Consider the following 21,289-nt stretch of genomic DNA (forward strand, 5'->3'; position numbering starts at 1 on the left):
GTAATATAAAAACCGCGTAAACCACACCACAAAATTGCGGTGCGGTGTGATGCGGTTCATGCGGTTTGCGTGGTTTATACATTCAAAAAATTTATACTTTTGAATGACAATATAAATATAATTTTAAATTATATGTATTTAAAAATAATTTTTATAATCTATTAATACACACACACAAATTTAGAGTTACGATACTCATCAAAAGAAATATGAACTAAAATATGAGTATGATAATGATGAAGATGAAAATATTTCAACACTAACAAGTTATTTAATAGAAAATAAATATAATTATAATATTTAATTTGTCGTCTTAAAACTAACTTTAATTTTTATTGTAAAATTATTAAAATTAAGTTAAGTAACTTGAACATATATATAATATATACACAAATAGGAGTTAACATATATATACACACATAAAAGATAACATCATAATAAATTTTAAATCTATATAATATAAATATTTGTAATTATATGAGATATATTTTTATATATTAGAAAGTAGCGGTGCGGTGCGGTTTGAACCGCGGTTGTATAATGTTAAACCGCAACCCGCACCGCACCGCGCGGTTTGTTAAAATTTCAACCCGCAACCGCACCACGAAAAAGAAAAACCGCATTTTGCGGTGTGGTGCGGAGCGGTGCGGGCGGTTTATGCGGTGTGGGCGGTTTGATGAACACCCCTAACCGAAAGACTCCCTCCATCCTTGATATGATTGTTTACGTTCACGCATTTTAAACTCATGTCGTTTTTTAATTTCTTTGAATAAAAATCTAAACATCAAACATTTATTCAGAAAAGAAATTAAAATAAATATTATGGAATTATATTTTCTAGGAGTCTCAAAATGTAAATAACTTGTTAGGACAGATAGAATAATAAGATGTCGCGAGTAATAAGTGTGATTTCGATTTTTTAAAAATATAAATCCAAGTGCAGTTTCAAACACTTGAAATCGACATCGGAACAATAACAAACAATGTGGTTTTTGTAAATTTTGTTCCGGGCTAAAGCAGGGTGCTGAGAAACAAGAAAAGGAAGATGCTTACTCTATGTGTGAAAAAAATAGTAGCAAGTAGAAAGGTGCGTTTGTGCTATCAAGTCCTAACAATCCGAAAAGAACCTTTACCAAACTAAGAAAGATAAAGTTAAAAGGATGATCCAGTTATTGTTCCCTGAGCTTTCACCTCTTGCACCACACCAGATATACTCATGATGATGACCCATTTCGCATCCTTGGGCACATTTTCAATTTTGAAATCTAACTCCCATTACATTATTACAAACCCAAGGATTGACCTGACTAGCAGTCCAGCATTAACCAATGACAGTTTGACAACTTTGATATAAAAAACTCTCATGCTCTTCTATGTCGTGGTAAAATTATTTCTGACACACATATGCAACAAAAGCTCTTCGTTTTCTGTAAGGTCGGTTGTTAAAAATTTATCACTTTTATCTCCATCGTGATTCGAACCTTCAACCTATTTACAGGATGCGTTATTTATCCAATCAAATCACTGTATTAAGATAAGAAAGCGCGGTTACTTCAAAAAAAAAGATAGGAAAGCGCGGTAGTAGAAGACAGTTTAACAAGGGTGTTGGTTTAGCTTACATAAAAAAATATGTATATAAGCATTTTTTTTTCAAATAAGTACTTATTTTTCTGATATAAGTCAAAACAAAAACATCGTGTAAGAGGGTGATAATTTCGGATAACTGGTCGTGTTCGACTGTTCGACCAATTTTGACTCAAGTTAAAATCGCGTAAAATTGAAAATTTTAATTTCTACGAATGAAATTCAAATCCGGACCATCTCAGGTCTACGAGTCATTTTCGGGTTTGATCTCCTTAAATCGGGTTGCGTTTTCGGATCAGGGTCAAGTCGGTTTCCGATCGTGTCTGATACTACAACCCTGGTGGCCTCATCAGACTTCAAGTGACTCGACCTGGTTTCAGAACTCATTAAGTAATATCCAATGCCAAAGATTGTGCTATAGTAACTTAACTATACACTGACTAATGTTGACAGACATCCCACGAGCCTATCATCTTCTACTCCCTTGATAACTCCGACTTCATCTATCTTCTGCAATTCACATTTCAATTATTCTCATCCATTTGTTCCCTCCTTCACTTACCATCAGTACTACAACCCATCCCTTTCCCAACCCCACTCTATTTCCATTAACTCCTTAGACAACTACATTTTTTTCCTACATTGTCTAAAATCCAGCTCAATCAAGCTCATGGCGCTTGATACATGGCTAGTCAAAGTGAAGAAAACTATATCACACAGCTTCGATTCAGTTCGAGCAAGCCCTCCTCATGCAAAGCCTGTCACCAAGAAATCAAGTCTAGGAGTTATGGCATTCGAGATCGCAGGCCTCATGTCGAAGCTCCTTCACTTGTGGCAGTCTCTCTCTGACAAGAACATAATGCGTTTACGAAATGAGTCCATTTGTCTTGAAGGGGTGCGAAAAATTGTCTCGAATGATGAAGATTTCCTGCTCAGCCTCGCCTGCGCGGAGATAGTGGAGAATTTGAGAGTGATCTCAAGAGCCTTGTCCAGGATAAGTAGCAAGTGTGAAGACTCGAGTTTACGCAGTTTTGATCAGATTTTCGACCAGTTTGCTAATACTGGCCGTGATCCTCATAATTGGAGCCTGAGCTGGAAGGATATGGAAGCGAAGATCAAGAAAATGGATGGTTATGTGACTGTAACTGCAACTTTGTATCGCGAAATTGAGGAGCTTACATTGGTGGAAAACAGTTTAAAGAAATCATTACAGAGTAAAGACCAGGATCATGTAACAATTAAGCAACAGAAGGTCATTGATCAGCAACAAAAATTACTCTGGCAGCGACAAGAAATCAAGTACTTGAAGGAAAGATCATTGTGGTGCAGAAGTTTTGACACTGTCACTATATTACTAGCAAGATCAGTTTTCACTGTTCTTGCAAGAATTAAGCTTGTTTTCGGTATGGGTCAAGGCTATCCACATTCTCTGCATCGTAGTTTATCCGCGACAGTTTACCCTTCTGATCAGAACCATCCCACTTCCCTTGACATGGTATTAGGCCCTCGTGCCAAAAGCACTAAACATCAAGAATCAAAGGGTGGTTTGTCTCATGGATTCTTCGAGTTGAACTCAAAGATCCTGAAACCGCCTGCAAGTACACTAGGAGCAGCGGCTTTATCTCTGCATTACTCAAATTTGATAATTGTTCTTGAGAAAATGACCAGGTCACCTCATTTGATTGGATTCGATGCACGGGATGATCTTTACGTGATGTTACCACAAAGCATTCGATGGTCTTTAAGGGCTAGACTAAGAGGGGTGGGGTTTTCCGCTAGTGATCCGGTGCTTGCTGGAGAATGGAGAGATGCATTGGGGAAGATCTTGGGGTGGTTGTCACCACTAGCGCATAATATGATTAAATGGCAAAGTGAAAGGAGCTTTGAGCAGCAAAACATGATGCCGAAGACTAATGTTTTGTTGTTACAAACTTTGTATTTTGCAAACCAAGAAAAAACAGAAGCTGCCATAACAGAGCTGTTAGTGGGATTAAATTACATTTGGAGGTTCGAAAGAGAGATGAATGCCAAGGCCTTATTCGAATCTGCAGATTTCAACGGCGGCTTCATCAATCTGCAGAATTCCAGTTAAGTATATCAAAGCTTGCTGCTTTCTCTCTTGTTTGTTTAGATTTTGTACTGAGTCTGTATAATCTGTTTCTTCCATATAGCTTACTCTGGATCTTTCATTTATAAATTGAACTGAGTTTCACATCTGTGAAGTGCTGTTTTGCTTCCAACTGTGATCTATCTATTGTAATACAAGTCATGTTTGTGAATGATCTGCTCTAAATTTGATATGAAAACATATTCTTGTAGTTGCTGATTATTTACATCATTACATGATGTGATAGCCTCATACTGTATTTGATTGTTCTAGAAATATGTTTAACTGTCTGCTGTACATGCTGCGGTGGTCCGGTCCTGACATGACCACGACGTTACTCATACCTGATTCCATTTCCGACCAAATTATATAAATAAAATTTTGAAATAAAACAATACGACTAGACCGATCTCCTGAAATTTCACTTCAGTACTTGTGTATTCATATTTTTTAAAGTTTTGTTTTTTGCAAAATTGACACATTTACAAACACGACTCTGAACTCGAATGGTCACCCCGGAGGCCCGGACTCTGCTCTCTGTTCGTATATACATTAATGCACACATATCTCTATTTTTTAGGGAAGATTCATTGAATGGTGTAGGCCAAACCAGTCTGTGGTTAAGGAGGGTGCCTCATAAACATATGTACGTATGGACAACATGCAATCATTATTAGTATTACAACATGATCTATCTCAAAAATAAAAATCAATTTTTAAGATATTAAAGATATGGGAACCAGACTACCAGAGAACTGAACCTGAATAACTGTACGAATGTACAATATCGGCCTTATATTCTAGACATGTAAATCTACAGATAGATTGATATCAAGAAGATGATCAAGTCTCTCTGATTAGATATTAATACTTTTATGAGTTGGTGAATTATTAGAGGTGGTACTGATCATACCCCTCCCTCTGCTTTAATTAGATTCCAGTACTTTACTTAATCATTCAGTTCTTTTGAATTTAATCGAAAATGCTCTGGGGTCAAGGTGCCCACATAATTGATTCTTTCTTCCTCTTTCTTTTCATTATGAAAAAGATTGTGTTGGATTAAAGAACTTTTTGGAAATAGTAATTTATTTGATGATGCTAAGGCTCCATCAAGCTGTTTGAATTAGTTCTGATCATTGGAAAGCTCCTCACAACAAAGCTAGCTAAGAAACTGGCCCTAGCTAGCTACTCCAGATGCACAGTTTGATTTATCAAGTGTTTATGATAGAAAAGAAAAATATGGTCAAGTGCTTCGTGTCACTTTCACCCTTCTCCTTCGGGTTGGGTGAATTATAGAGTTGTGGTCAAACTTTATCCGTTTTTATATTTTGATAGTTGAAATTTCAAATTCATATTATAATAATCAAACATTGTTTTAAATATTTCAAAAAAGTGGTGAAGGACATTTTTTCCGAGAGAAAAAACTACTTTATTCTTCATAAAGTGACTCTTAAAGACCTTTTTTGAAGAGTTAAAATAATATTTGAAATTTTGGCAAGCAAAATATAAAAGTGGTAAAATTCACCCATACATTACAATATATATATATATTTTTTTGACAGACCCATCGCTTTACAATTTACTCTTCTTCTTTCCAATACAATATTTAATTCAATACAATAACAAGAAAATTTCAATTACTGAACTTTAAAACAACTGATCTGATTTAACTAAAAGCAATAAGTAAATCAACTAATTATAAACATTCTGTTTGTCCTAATATAACTAACAAAAGGCTCAGTTACACTCTGTGCCTTAACCGATCACAAGCAACCAGAGGATTTTCCCTGGCCAAAGCAACACGTCCGGAAGTCTTATAATCAAAAGGGCACTTATGTTCCTCCGGATATCGATGCATGCTGCAGAACTTGCCTCCACACCGACATGCAAACCCTAGCAATCCGACCTTTTTCTTGCAGCACAAGCAACGACTAGGTTTGTTTTTCGACACAGAACTATCATCAACAACAACATGATCCTTCTCGTCATGTAAAGAGACTTGTTCCACAGAGGAAGTAATGGAATCAATGCCACGAGATTCGGACCGTAGTATAGCTTGATTGACAGAGTCTAGGTAGCACTTTGAGCAGAGATTACGATTTGCAGGAGATCCGTAGAAGCCACAATTCTTGACACAGAGAGTCGGAGTGCTATCGGATGAAGACATGTTTCTACTGATAATATACGAGACTTAAATCGTTAGTAAGCTGGAAAGAAGCATAAAAGTTTCGCTGGGGAATATTGAGAGAACTATAGAGCCTTTGAGTGTATATATACACTTCGGGTGAGAGCTGAGACTCGCAGTGGGAGACCAACTAGGAATCGAAAACTGAAGTCTCTTCCAAAATCTTTTCCAATTCGGAACTCATGATGTTAATCATTCTAAAAGCTTCTGGAATTCCGAAAAAAAAAAATCTAGAATAAACTAGATTCGGAAACTAGTGACTTCATAATAACATATATTATTATTATTAGTATATTAGTATATAATAATAATAATAATAATAACTAGTTGATAAGCCGCGCGTTGCGGCGACCTATAAAGATTATATTAATGATTCAAAATTTATATTTGTAAAATGTAATAATTTTGTGGCTGTCTATAAAAAGTATATTGATGATTAAAAATAAAATATTTATAGGATAAAATAAATTTTATATTACAAAAATTTTGATGTAATACCAATACTAATATATAAATTTACAAAATTGGACTATAATTCATGGTGAAAAAATAAAAATAAATTTTTACACGTAATTAATAATTTAAAGCACGACGAATTTTAATTTTATTTGTGTTTTTTTTTAAAAGAAATCATGTTCTTACATTGTCACCTTCCTCCAATATTTTTGGATTGATTGTGCATAAAAACATCTAACTTAAATCCGTGAGATAGCGGTCTATAACTACTCTTGCTTGTAACAACCTTTATTTTTTAGATTGATCGACACTTTGCACTCCTTATATTTAGGCGCTTTTTCAATTTGTTCTCAAACAATTTTTTTTGGCAGTATGCACCCCAAAGTTTGAAAAACTCTTCGCTTTGCACCTATTTTACCAATCTCCGTTAATTGACCGTTAAAGTTAACGTCAGGTTTTCATTTTGCACCCCACAATTTTAATTTTTTTTCAGGAGTGTTTTGAATGTTTTTTTCAGTCCCTGACTAACGAGTGGGGTGTTGCTGTTTATCAGGAAATTTTTTATGAATGTTTTACTGGTCATAAATGCTCCACGACTTGATATTAGTCCATGCTCCCAGATAAGAACTTATATGGGAGAACAACAATATGAATTTATCAGGAAATTTTTTATGAATGTTCTACTGGTCATAAATGCTCCACGACTTGATATTAGTCCATGCTCCCAGATAAGAACTTATATGGGAGAACAACAATATGAATTTTATATTATATTATGAGTCGTAGTAACAGTTCTGGATAATCTACTAGGAACTTGGAGGGTTGGAGGAGTTTTAGCAATGTCCCGTGCATTTGGTAATCGTACGCTAAAGCCATTTGTTGTGGCAGAGCCTGAAATTCAAATAGAACGTGAAACATAATGGATACTGACGTATCTCTATCTTTTGTCACTATTAAGCTGTTCGCAGGATATGGAATGGCTTGTTTATTTCTTTTCTTGTTTGTCTTTTGTATTCTTATTTGAATAGTTAATCTCATTTTCAATATTATAAAGCCACAAGTTATGAATAGTGTGGATGCATATGGTATGCTTAAAGCTTGGAGGAAATATATTACATATGTCTATTATCACTTCACACACACGCACACGCGAATAAAATGCAAAAGCCACTTGGGATCACCTCCATTCCTCTAAAACTCACCTTCATTGTAGCAATAGATCATGGTTGGAATTGTTCTTCTAATTGTGAAAATTTTGATTACTGTTGGTTTGTTACATGCTTACTCATTTACACAAGAAGTTTCTTTCTTTTTGTGCAGACACAAAACAAACTTGATGCTTGTGAATATTTAAAAACTCGGATAAATTAATTTAGTTTGCTTACCTATTGAATTAGAAAAGATGTAGTTAACCATAATGATAATCTTGCGTTCTTTACCTGGAACCCTTGAAGTCGATGTCCAGATTGGTAGTTCTAATCAATGTTCAAAAAATGTAATTTTTCTCAGTCTTGAGGAAAATATTTTTGTTAGGAATCAATAATTTTTGATGATAACATAAACATTTTGTAACATGTCTTACTTAGAACCTTTATCAAATTTCAGTTGTAATTGTTATGTTTCTTGTCTTTGGGAATTATCAACGGATGGGTAGAATAGGATGGCTAATTGTAAATATCCAATGCCATGTAATTTTATCTAAGTGAAGGATATTCAACTGATGAGATGTAACTATTCAACTGATGAAGACTGGATGATGTTTCAACTGATGAAAATCAAGCATTCAACTGAAGACAAAGTGTTCAACTGATGATGCTGAGGAATTCAACTGATGAGACTGGAACAGCATTCAACTGATGAAGTTTGTAATTCATTCAACTGATGAGCCGGGCATTCAACTGATAAAGTCAATAGCAGTTGAAAGTAACCAGAACTTTCAACTGATGAAGCAAAGAGCAGTTGAAAGTGACTAGAGCTTAAGTCTGACAAATCACATGGATCGAATTACACTAAAATAGACATGGAAGCCTAATTAGGAAAATAAAGAAGAAGCAGAAACATACTTATCTCATGCAATGCAATCTGGATCAAATCAAGATGATGGTCAAAGATGAAGACATCTCAGAAAGCATGCATAAGACAAAGTTGTGCAGCATTGTTTTTAGATTAGAGTGCATTTTGTAATCTAGCTAAAAGCTTTGTAAAACTTGGAGTATATAACCAAGTTAGTAGCATCAGTTGAACTTGTTCAAATTACTTGAGAGAAAAATCTGAGAGTTAGAACTTGTTGAGTGATGAACCAGCAGCTGTGCGAATTGTAAAACAATCCACAGATTCTTCTATATAAAATCTCACGGGTGGATCATTCAATCCACCCGTATTTTTAATACTTGGTGTTTTTCTGTCTATTGTGTTCTTAGTGTATTATTCTTGAATCTTTTAAATTTGTAAAAGATTGTATTCAACCCCCCCCTTCTACAATCTTTCTCATAGTTGGTGTAAAATAACAATTGGTATCAGAGCGAGGTTGCCAACAAACAGGGAAAAAGATCAACACTGCTAGAGAAAGATGGGAAAGAAGGATGCTGGAGTGAAGATTCCTGTTCTTGACAAAGACAACTATTTTCACTGGAAAGTGAGAATGCATCTGCATCTGTTGTCCATTGATGAAAGCTATGTGAACTGCATTGAAAAAGGACCTCATGTCCCCATGAAGGTCTGCACAAGCATGGGAGCTGATGGTGAAGACATGGTAGGTAAGATGATTCCAAAACCTGTCCATGAATATTCTCAAGAAGATACTGAGGAGGTGCACAAGGACAAGAAAACCATGAACCTTCTGTTCAATGGTTTGGATCAAGAAATGATTGATAGTGTTATTAGCTGCACAAGTGCCAAAGAAGTTTGGGACACCATCAGGACTATCTGTGAAGGGAATGAGCAAGTGAGAGAAAACAAGATGCAGCTTCTGATTCAACAATATGAGTCATTCCATTTCAAGGCTGGTGAAAGTTTGAGTGATACATTTAACAGATTTCAAAAACTGTTAAATGGTCTAAAGCTCTTTGGAAGAGTATATCAAGTTAAGGATTCAAACCTGAAATTCTTAAGAGCTCTTCCTAAAGATTGGAAACCCATGACAGTCTCTCTCAGAAATACACAAGAATTTAAAGACTATACTCTAGAGAGACTGTATGGAACCTTAAAGACTTATGAGCTTGAAATGGAACAAGATGAAGAGATTGAGAAAAGCCAAAAGAAAGGGCATTCATCTGTGGCTCTAGTTGCATCTCTGGAGGATACTGTCAAGGACAAGGGAAAGTCTCAAGTTGAAGAAACTGAGAAGTTGGTCAAAGAGGAGAGCTCAGAGTCAAGCAAAGGAAGAAGAAAGGAGAAAGAAGTAGCTGATTCTGGTGAAGAAAGTGATGGAATTGATGAGCATCTAGCCTTCCTGTCAAGAAGATTCTCCAAACTGAAATTCAAAAAGAATTTTAATTCTGCAAAATCTTTTAAAGGCAATCCCAAGTCTGATAGAAGCATGGTAGACAGATCAAAATTCAAGTGCTTCAACTGTGGGAATGCAGGTCACTTTGCAAATGAGTGCAGAAAGCCTAAAGTTGAGAAGAAGTCAAGTGAAAACATTGACTACAAAAAGAAATATTATGAACTTCTCAAACAAAAGGAAAGAGCATTCATCACAAAGGATGATTGGGCAGCTGGAGATGATTCTGATGAAGAGGAGGAGTTTGTCAATCTAGCTCTAATGGCCAACTCCACAGATCAAGAAGAAAACACTGGAAGCAGTAGTCAGGTATTCACTACAAACCTAGTTGAGTTAACTAAAGATGAATGCAATGCTACCATTAATGAAATGTCTACTGAACTGTATCATTTGCATGTTTCTTTAAAATCTCTTACTAAGGAAAACAGTAGAATTAAGGAAGCTAACACCTTTCTTAGTGATAGAAACAGTGCCTTAGAAGCTCAATTTATTGAATTTGAGAAGCTGAAGATTGAGTGTCAGACAGCCAAGGATGATCTCTTGGTTGTTCTGAAGAGAGAAGAGGTCATAAGAAAGCAGCTTGATAAGGAACAAGAGATCATTGCCAAATGGAAATCTGGTAGAGATGTTTCCACCAATATCATTAACATGCAAGGCAGAGAAACCTTTGTGGAGAATGAATGGAAGAGGAATAAGAAAGTGCTTAAGATATCTGAGAACAGTTCAGGTGATGAGAATACTGATGATGATCATCAGTTGAAGAACAAAGTCTCAACTGATGAGAGTCATCAGTTGAACAAAAACTCATCAGTTGACAAGAATGTTCTCAAGAAGCTTAACAAGAAATATGGTCCTGTTAAAAAGAATTTTGTTAAAGGTGAGAATAGTTCTTCTGAGACCAGTGATAGTGTTAATAACACTCTTCATTCTAGTAACAAGAACAAGAAGAATTTGGATACTAATGAGCATAAATCTGAGGAGACTAAAAGGAAGAAAGGAAATAGAAATGGCAAAATAGGAGTTAACAAGCACACCAATTACACTCCCAATGCTAGTGCTCTTAGGAAAACCTGCAGTAAGTGTGGTAGTGTAAATCATTTATCTGCTAATTGTAAAACTGTGGTTGCTCCTAATTTATCCTTGCCTATTCCTATGACATCTGTTCCTCACATGAATTTATCTGCTATGAATATGATGCCTGGTTTATTGCCTCACAATCTCTATTCTCAGCCTAACATGCCATATATGTTCAATCCTTATTTCAATGCCTTTAACATGCCTCAATTTCATTCAAACTTGCATGGTATGAACAATTTATGCATGACTCAAAGGCCTGTGTTTGAAAACAAAGTTGATATTCCAGTTTCTCAACCAAAACCAAAGATTGAACCTATTCAATCCAAGGAAAAGGTTGAGAAGGTGGAAAAGGCTGCTAAGACTAACAAATCTGGACCCAAAGCAATTTGGGTACCAAAATCAACTTGATCTGTTTGTGAAATGTGTGCAGGGAAACCACAAGAAGAATTTGTGGTACTTGGATAGTGGATGCTCCAGGCACATGACTGGTGATTCCTCCCTGCTCACAAAGTTTGTGGAGAAAGCTGGCCCTAGCATTACCTTTGGAGATGACAGCAAAGGATATACTATGGGATATGGCTTGATTGCAAGAGAGAATGTCATCATTGATGAAGTTGCATTGGTGTCTGGTCTTAAGCACAACTTGCTTAGCATCAGTCAGCTCTGTGACAAAGGTTACAAAGTAAATTTCACTTCTGCAGCCTGTGTTGTCACCAAAGGAGATGACAACAATGTGGTTCTGATTGGACAAAGAAAAGGAAATGTGTATGTAGCTGACTTCAATTCTGTCAAGTCTGAATCTATCACTTGCCTTCTCAGCAAAGCAAGCTCAGATGACAGTTGGCTATGGCATAAGAGATTGTCTCATCTAAATTTCAAAACCTTGAATGAGTTAGTAAAGAAGGACTTGGTAAGAGGTCTACCAAAGCTGGAATTCTCAAAAGATGGACTTTGTGGAGCTTGTCAGCTAGGAAAGCAAAAGAGAAGCTCTTTCAAAAGCAAAACTCTTTCATCAATTGTGAAGCCCCTTCAGCTCTTGCATATGGATTTGTTTGGACCAGTTAACATCATGTCTATTTCAAAGAAGAAATATTGCCTAGTGATTGTTGATGATTTTTCAAAATTCACTTGGACTTTCTTTCTGCATTCTAAGGATGAAGCTGGGAAAATCATCATCAATCATATCAAGGCATTAAACAACAATCCAGATGTCAAAGTTGGAAGGATAAGAAGTGACAATGGGACAGAATTCAAGAACTCTGTGATGAAAGAATTTTGTGAAGAAGAGGGAATTACTCATGAGTTCTCTGCACCAAGAACTCCACAACAAAATGGTGTTGTTGAAAGGAAAAATAGAACTCTTATTGAGGCTGCAAGAACCATGATTAATGAAGCTCAACTTCCAACCTATTTTTGGGCTGAAGCTGTGAACACTGCTTGCTTCACTCAAAACATCTCACTAATTACCAAACCTCATAATCTAACTCCCTTTCAACTCTTCAAAGGAAAGAAGCCAACAATTAGCTTTCTTCATGTATTTGGATGCAAGTGTTATGTTCTAAGAAATCAAGGTGAAAATCTTGGAAAATTTGAGGCCAAGGCAGATGAAGCTATTTTTGTTGGATACTCTGATGGAAAATCATTTAGAGTATATAATCTGAGAACCAACATTGTTATGGAATCAATCCATGTGGTTTTTGATGATAAGAAGATTCAAGGATTCTCAGATGAAGGATTTCATGATAATCTCAGATTTGAAAATGAAGGTGAAGGTGATCTGTATGACAGTGATGATGATGATGACATTATTCAAAATGTTGGAATTAATCCTGGAATTAATATCCCAACTGATGACTCTCTAGTGCAAGGAACAACTGCAACTGGAAATTCAACTGAAGCATCAGTTGAAACTACATTGGAGGGATCAGTTGAAACACCTCAAGGATCATCAGTTGAAAGAATGTCTCAAAGTTTCAATCAGTCTAGAAATAATGAGATGTCAAATTTAGGGGGAGCTTTCCAACATGGAAACCTGAACTTCAACAATGAAGCCACATCATCAAGACAATCACTTCCACCACAAAGAAAGTGGACAAGGGATCATCCTTTTGAACTAATTATTGGAGATGCAAATGCATCTGTACAAACAAGAAGAGCAACTCAAGATGAGTGTTTGTACAGTGCATTCCTTTCACAGGATGAACCTAAAGTCATAGAAGATGCTCTCAAAGATGCTGATTGGGTTCTTGCTATGCAAGAAGAATTAAATCAATTTGAGAGAAACAATGTTTGGAAGCTGGTGCCTAAGCCTAAAAATAAAACAATTGTAGGAGTAAGGTGGGTATTCAGAAACAAGGTGGATGAGAATGGAGTTGTCACCAGGAACAAGGCCAGACTTGTTGCTAAAGGATACTCTCAATCTGAAGGAATTGATTTTGATGAGACCTTTGCACCAGTTGCAAGACTGGAAGCAATAAGAATGTTCCTAGCTTATGCTGCTCATGCCAACTTTAAAGTTTATCAAATGGATGTCAAGAGTGCTTTTCTAAATGGTGAACTGGAAGAGGAGGTATATGTCAGTCAGCCTCCTGGTTTTGAAGATCCAGAATTTCCAGGGTATGTTTACTTTTTATTAAAAGCACTCTATGGACTAAAGCAAGCACCAAGGGCATGGTATGACACTCTGTCTCAATTCTTATTAGATAATCATTTTTCCAGAGGAACTGTGGATAAAACACTATTTTACAGAAATGTAAATGGTGCCTTTATTCTGGTTCAAATTTATGTAGATGATATAATTTTTGGCTCTACAGATGAGAAACTTTGCAAGAAGTTTGCTAATCTTATGAAGAGTCAGTATGAAATGAGCATGATGGGAGAGCTCACCTACTTTCTTGGTTTACAAGTTAAACAAGTAAAGGAAGGTATATTCATAAATCAAACTAAGTACATCTATGATCTACTTAAAAAGTTTGATTTATTGGATTGCAAAGAAGCTAAGACTCCCATGCCAACAGCCACCAAATTAGAGTTAAGTCCTAATGAGAAATCTGTGGACATCTCTAATTATAGAGGCATGGTTGGTTCTCTTTTATATCTGACAGCTAGTAGACCAGATATTATGTTTTCTACATGCCTCTGTGCTAGATTTCAATCTGATCCTAAAGAATCACATCTTATTGCTATAAAAAGAATATTCAGATATCTTAAGGGAACACCAAATCTTGGCATTTGGTACCCTAAAGACTCTGGATTTGATCTAATTGGATATTCAGATGCTGATTTTGCAGGATGCAAAATTGATAGAAAAAGTACAACAGGCACCTGTCAATTTCTTGGTGACAGACTGATTTCTTGGTTTAGCAAAAAGCAAAATTCTGTATCAACCTCTACAGCTGAGGCTGAGTACATTGCAGCTGGAAGCTGTTGTGCACAATTATTGTGGATGAGAAATCAATTACTTGATTATGGATTAAATCTCTCAAAAATCCCAATATTTTGTGACAACACCAGTGCTATTGCTATAACTGAAAATCCAGTACAACACTCAAGAACCAAGCACATTGACATCAAATACCACTTCATAAGGGAACATGTGATGGCTGGTACTGTTGAAATGCATTTTGTTCCAAGTGAAGAACAAATTGCAGATATCTTCACAAAGCCTCTTGATGAATCCACATTCACAAGGTTGGTAAGTAAATTAGGTATGTTAAATTTCTCCTAATTTAGAGTGAATTTTTCTGTAATTTGGCAGCCAGAATTTGATTAATTTTGATTTATCAAAATTGAATTAATTATAATTCTGGATAAAATCTATAATATTTCAACTGATGAACTAGTGAAATTGTTTCAACTGATGTTTGAAACAATATCCTCCTGCGCTGTTTTTCATTCAACTGATGACATCAGTTGAAGACGCCTTCAACTGATCTTCATCAGTTGACTAGGAAGTTTAAAGAGGCGCTTATTTCATCCGTTGAAAGTATTATCAGATCTGAGCCGTTGAAATTTCTTTTGTCTCTCTCTTACTTTATATACACGATCGTGTGTGTAATTTTTGTAGAGATAAATAAGAGTAATTTCTTCTCAACGGTAATTTCTCAGCCAATCACAGCAATTTTCTGAGAAAGTATTTAAGTGTTTTAATCTATTTTCATTTCTTTTCATCTTACTCTTTCGAATTCTCAAAGCTCTCTTCTCTCTCTGTGCAAAACCAAGTTCTAATTTCTCTTCAAGCTTTCTCTGTAACTGCAATGGCACCAATGAAGAAGTACACTGCACCAAGTGGGTTTATCTATGAGAAGAACAACTTTGCGTCATTTGTGGATACTAAAGCTGTGGAGGAGAAAGAGTATCACAGGATGATGGAGTTCATCAAGTCAAGCCAGCTCTCTTATGCTATGACTGAAGCTCCCATCATCTACCATGAAATAGTTGAGGAAATGTGGACCTCTGCAGAGTTTAATAGTGAGCATGAAACTCTAACTTTCTCTGTCAATAATAAAACTTACTCTGTTAATGCTGATGTTATGAAAGCATGCTTTAAGATTCCTGAAAATACTGTTTTATCTTTGCCTAGTGATAATCAGTTGGTTAATTTACTTTATGCCATGAATTATGTTTTGCCAACTGATGCCTTAGGTAAAATAGAAAGAAGGGGTCTTAGGAGAGAATGGAGTTACTTATGTGATGCATTTATTAAAGCATTTTCTGGTAAAATTAGTAATTTTAATGCCCTTACTTCCCAGATCTTACAGATGCTTTACATGTACCTGACTAATGAATATTTCAACTTTGGTGGTTTGATGATCCAAGAAATTGGGGAGAAACTAGGTGATAAAACTGATAGACCTAGGAATATATATTATGTCAGATTTCTTATGATGCTAGCTAATCATCTCAATGATAAGCTAGTTATTACTAACAAGGAAGCCAAGCTTCCCAGTTTTGTGCAGGAAAAGAGAGTCTTTAAAGACCTCTTTAGGATGAATTTATACCCCTCCTTGGAGGTGGTGTACCTGCCAACAATGGAGGCTGGAAAGCACAAAGAGGTACATGGCTTTCCTACTACTCTCTCTCAACCCTCAACTTCTTTGCTTTCTGCTATCAGGGCTGTTGAAGAGGCCCATCAACAGCCTACACAAATAGCAAAACCCTCTAAAACCAAGTCTTCTAAACCAACCTCAGATGCCTCCCAAAAGGCATCTGTTGTAAAAACTAAGAAACACAAGCCTGAGGGGAGTGTGATTGGAGGAAGTGAGGGGGAGGGAAAGGGTGATCATCAAAGAAACCCTAAGGATAAGGATGGAGAGGTGAGTGCTAACCAGCCTAGCCACTCTGCAGTCTCCCAAAAGACTGTAGATGTTAATATGGATTTAAGCACATCCCTAGCAGCATCCTCCCAAAAGGATGTTGTTATTGAAAACAGTCCTCAGCCAAGGACACAGTCAAAAAGGGGGAGGGACACCACTTCTTCACCAATAAAAGCCTATGGGAGAAAGAAGCCAAGAAGTGACAAACTGAAGCACTCTGCACACACACAGGCATCCATTCTGGACTTCATGCCTTTAACTTCTCAAAGTCAGATTGATGTGACTCCAATAAATGTGGAGTCACAGCCCCCTTCTTCATCTCAACCAATCACCCATATTCATGATCTTACCATCTCTACTGCTCAAACACAATCCCCAACCTCCTCTGTGGATGTGGAATTAATTCACACCACACTTGTAAATTCTCCATCTTTGGATTTCATGGAGAAGCCCCCATCTGAGATTGATCATCATCATTTTGATGATTTGTTGGATCTTTCTCTTCCAATTCCTTCTTTTGTGAAAGTGTGCTCTGTGGATATACCATTAAAATCAATCACCACAGACTCAACTATCACAGCCTCTAAACCTATTTCTTCATTTTCTTCAACTGATCTCCCTCATCAGTTGACAAGTGTTTGTCCTTCAACTGATCTGCTTAACAGCTCTCATCAGTTGAAAGCATTCTCTACTCATGTTTCAACTGATGTCTCTCATCAGTTGACAACTGCTACTACTTCAATTACTTTACCTTCTTCTACAGCAGTTGATCACATGGTAGCACAAACACTTTTAGGATTGAGTGGAGTGAGCTATGGAGTGGAGAGGCAGCCTAGTGAGCTGGCAAAAGGAGAGGGTGTGGAGAGTCTGGCATTTTCTTCTAGCCAGGAAAAAGGAGAGGATATGAGTGACCCTTTAGTAAGGGTAAGTGAGGGAGAGGTGAGTTGTGTGGTGAGCCAAGGGGAGCCCTTGATGCAAGAAAAGAGAGAAATTGAGAGAAATGCAGGTGTCAGTGAAGGGTTTAGTGAACAAGAGTTTCAAGCTGAATACAGATCCATATTGGATGGTGTTTCACTAGACCCTGAGACTTTTACTCATGGAATGTCTTCCATTCAAGATTTTGCCAGATTGGACAATCAAGCAGCTGAGAGGCACCTTAATCTAATTCACACTACATCTTCTATGCTTAGAGCAAAGGAGGCATTTACAGCTCTGCCTGCCAATGCTGGAGATGATTTTCAATATGATGATAGTGATGAAGACCTCAATGATGCTCTTGAGGAATCCCTTGGTGAACAACCTACCACTTCTCTACCTTCATGGCTCTCCATGCAGTCTGCAAATGCAATGGTTGTCAGCATGGAGCTGGAAAGGCAAGCCTCCACCATTCTTCAATCACAACCTGGAAGCTCATCCTCCTCTCAAGCCATCTCTGCCACCATTGCCAGTCAAGCTTTGGAAAACCTCAAGCTTCACAAATATCAATCTCTCCACTTTCAGAAAGAGATAGAGCATCTCAATTGTCTCATTGCCTCTGTTAAGACTGATCTGACCAAACAAATTGATGAAAAGCTTCCAGCTCAGGTCAAATCAGCTATTTCTGGTTCTGAGCAAAAACAACTGCAATTGGAAAAGCAAGTAGAAGCTCTGGAAGGCAATGTCTATATCTTAAACTCTAGGATGGATGAGATGTTGCAGCATCAAAGAATTCAGACTGGACTCCTTCAACATCTTCTTCTTGCCTCTGGTGCTTCTCTTCCCAGTCCATCCCTTACACTTGCTGCTAACAAAAAGGGGGAGAAAGAATTACCAACTCCTGCAGAATTAATCAGTCAAATTCCTCCTCCTTTCCACACTGAAAGGGAAAAGCAAAAGATTGAAAGGATGAAAGAATTGGACTCCATTGCAAAGAGAGTGGCTCAATTGGGCAAGAAATCATCTACATCTTCTACAGCCACCACAGCTCAAATCTCTTTTCCAACCACAACCACAATTCTCAGGGTAATCACACCTGAGATTGTTATTCCCTCCAAGACAGAGAAGGGTGAGCCATCATTTCTGAATGAGTTCAAGCCAACTCTGTTTCCAAACAATTGTGGTTACTCCAGGCCTGGAAAAGACTCAAGCTCAATCTACTTTCCATTAGCCAGGCCTGACAAAAATGAATACAAGCTTTTGGGCCAAGAAATCAAAAGTTATAAAGATTGTGCAGATGTGGCCTTAAAGACTCATTTTGCCATCATCTACAGAGAAGGCCAGAAGTTGTTTATTGGAACTGGCCATCCTCATTACTCATATGCAAAAGCTGAAGAGGTGGCCAGAGAATGTGAAAAAGAGGAGTTTGAATCCCAACTCTCTTTAAACCAAATAGAGGTGGATGAAAGGTTTGCTATTGAGCTGGAAGAGGAGTTGGCAGCTGAGCTTTTAAATGAGGAAAGATTGCCTCTTGAATCATCTCCAAAGAAAAAGAGAGTCAAATCTAAGACTAAGATGCCTGAGGCAGCCAAGAGAAGAGAAGAAGTGCCAGAAAAGCCTATCTCAAAGCCTTCTTCTCCAATCAAGGACACCACAGTGGTACATCCAGATGTCAACTTCCATGATGAGCCAATAATGCCAAAAGAGGAGCCAGTTGACTTGGAAGATATCCCAATTCCAGCTTTTCTTGTTCAAGAACCTTCCAAGCCAAAGAAGAAAGTCAAGTCTGTTGCTAAGAGGATGGCTAACCCTCCTAAACCTCCAAAAGAACCTGAAAATCCTGATGACTATCTGATCATTGCTAACATTGAAGAAATTTCTGAGTTGGAGCTGGAGCTGGATGATCTTCAAGAAGTAAGAGGAATAGAAGCAACTTCAAAGTTACCTGAAAGATTGGTATTCTCTTACAAAAACAAGGGTGATGTCATCTGGCCTCTTCACAGAGTTCTGAATTCTGAGGGATTCAGTTCTCTAACAAAAATATATGGATCTATGAAGAGGACTGGAGGATTTACACCACCTGCAAAGCAAATGGTACTAAAGAGAATCCTTGAGATCAGGAAGGAATGGAACTCAGATGCTAGTCTACAAAGAAGGCTGAAAATTCCCTACACTGGAAAGAAAATTCATCATGAACCTACTCCAGTTATGGAATTTAGGGACAATCAAGGTGTTAGGAGATTTTTCAGACCTAAAGATCAACTCAAGGTTGCTAGCTTGAATACTCTGAAGACTCTCCAATCCAAGCTCAACAGACAAGATAGTGATGAAGAATGGTTCTACAGGATCTTTCAGAAGCAAATTAATATTCTTGAAGAAAAACTTAAGTCCAGAAGAAGAAGATCTTCTAGGAACAAGTAACTGCTCAGTCTAGAGGAGCATAATCATCTGTAATCTTTTCTAACTCTTGTATTTAAATTCTGCATTTTATTTTATTAATGTTTTTGTTATCATCAAGTGTAGAATTTATGTCTGCATCTTCTCCAGTCATAAATTGGGGGAGATTGTTAGGAATCAATAATTTTTGATGATAACATAAACATTTTGTAACATGTCTTACTTAGAACCTTTATCAAATTTCAGTTGTAATTGTTATGTTTCTTGTCTTTGGGAATTATCAACGGATGGGTAGAATAGGATGGCTAATTGTAAATATCCAATGCCATGTAATTTTATCTAAGTGAAGGATATTCAACTGATGAGATGTAACTATTCAACTGATGAAGACTGGATGATGTTTCAACTGATGAAAATCAAGCATTCAACTGAAGACAAAGTGTTCAACTGATGATGCTGAGGAATTCAACTGATGAGACTGGAACAGCATTCAACTGATGAAGTTTGTAATTCATTCAACTGATGAGCCGGGCATTCAACTGATAAAGTCAATAGCAGTTGAAAGTAACCAGAACTTTCAACTGATGAAGCAAAGAGCAGTTGAAAGTGACTAGAGCTTAAGTCTGACAAATCACATGGATCGAATTACACTAAAATAGACATGGAAGCCTAATTAGGAAAATAAAGAAGAAGCAGAAACATACTTATCTCATGCAATGCAATCTGGATCAAATCAAGATGATGGTCAAAGATGAAGACATCTCAGAAAGCATGCATAAGACAAAGTTGTGCAGCATTGTTTTTAGATTAGAGTGCATTTTGTAATCTAGCTAAAAGCTTTGTAAAACTTGGAGTATATAACCAAGTTAGTAGCATCAGTTGAACTTGTTCAAATTACTTGAGAGAAAAATCTGAGAGTTAGAACTTGTTGAGTGATGAACCAGCAGCTGTGCGAATTGTAAAACAATCCACAGATTCTTCTATATAAAATCTCACGGGTGGATCATTCAATCCACCCGTATTTTTAATACTTGGTGTTTTTCTGTCTATTGTGTTCTTAGTGTATTATTCTTGAATCTTTTAAATTTGTAAAAGATTGTATTCAACCCCCCCCTTCTACAATCTTTCTCATAGTTGGTGTAAAATAACAATTTTTTTTTGAAAAAAAATATTTGAAAACACTCATGAAAAAATTAAAATTGCGGGGTGCAAAGTGAAAACCTGAAATCTGTTAACTTTAACGGTCAATTAACGGAGATTGGTCAAAAAGGTGCAAAGCGAAGCGCTTTTCAAACTTTGGAGTGCATACTGCCAAAAAAAAACTGTTTGAGACCAAATCGAAAAAGCGTCTAAACATAATGGGTGCAAAGTGCCAATCACTCTATTTTTTGATAATGTATAAACAGTCTTCATTTAAAATTTGCTTGAACGGAGCAAATAGATAATGCATGAATAATATTTTCCTGTGTACAAAGTAAATCATATAAAAATTAACAACAACAAAACATGTCCGATTATTTAAAAAAAAAAAAACATGTCCGATGAACAAAACAAATATTATAAAAGAATACCTAACAAACATACATCACTAACAGTTAATTTATTGATATCATCCATCAATATCATGTCAAGACTATATTTTTCTCCCGTGTTTGGATTTGTCGACTCCCACATAGCAGTCTATAACTACTTTTACTTGCAACAACCTCTCTTTTTCATAATTAAATAATCAGAAACGAAATCAGATTAAA

At 36.6% G+C, this 21,289-nt stretch overlaps 2 protein-coding genes across 2 annotated transcripts; one reads left to right on the forward strand and one right to left on the reverse strand.

Moving 5' to 3' along the window:
- The first annotated feature begins 1,949 nt into the window (after window positions 1–1,949).
- LOC108211296 (protein PSK SIMULATOR 3) lies at window positions 1,950–3,913 on the forward strand. Its single transcript, XM_017382854.2, has one exon. The coding sequence runs from the start codon at window positions 2,255–2,257 to the stop codon at window positions 3,674–3,676; it is 1,422 nt and encodes a 473-aa protein (XP_017238343.1). The 5' UTR covers window positions 1,950–2,254; the 3' UTR covers window positions 3,677–3,913.
- A 1,519-nt stretch (window positions 3,914–5,432) lies between these two features.
- Window positions 5,433–5,858, reverse strand: LOC108212160 (zinc finger A20 and AN1 domain-containing stress-associated protein 6). Its single transcript, XM_017383890.1, has one exon. It carries the CDS (start codon window positions 5,856–5,858, stop codon window positions 5,433–5,435), a length of 426 nt encoding a protein of 141 aa, XP_017239379.1.
- Window positions 5,859–21,289: the final 15,431 nt, after the last annotated feature.

The sequence above is a fragment of the Daucus carota genome, chromosome 3 (genome assembly GCF_001625215.2).
Source record: "Daucus carota subsp. sativus chromosome 3, DH1 v3.0, whole genome shotgun sequence".
Lineage (NCBI taxonomy): Eukaryota > Viridiplantae > Streptophyta > Magnoliopsida > Apiales > Apiaceae > Daucus > Daucus carota.

Bases quoted from the DNA above. Each gene is read 5' to 3' on its own strand.
- LOC108211296 (XM_017382854.2), top strand. From the start codon at position 2,255: ATGGCGCTTGATACATGGCTAGTCAAAGTGAAGAAAACTATATCACAC.
- LOC108212160 (XM_017383890.1), bottom strand. From the start codon at position 5,858: ATGTCTTCATCCGATAGCACTCCGACTCTCTGTGTCAAGAATTGTGGC.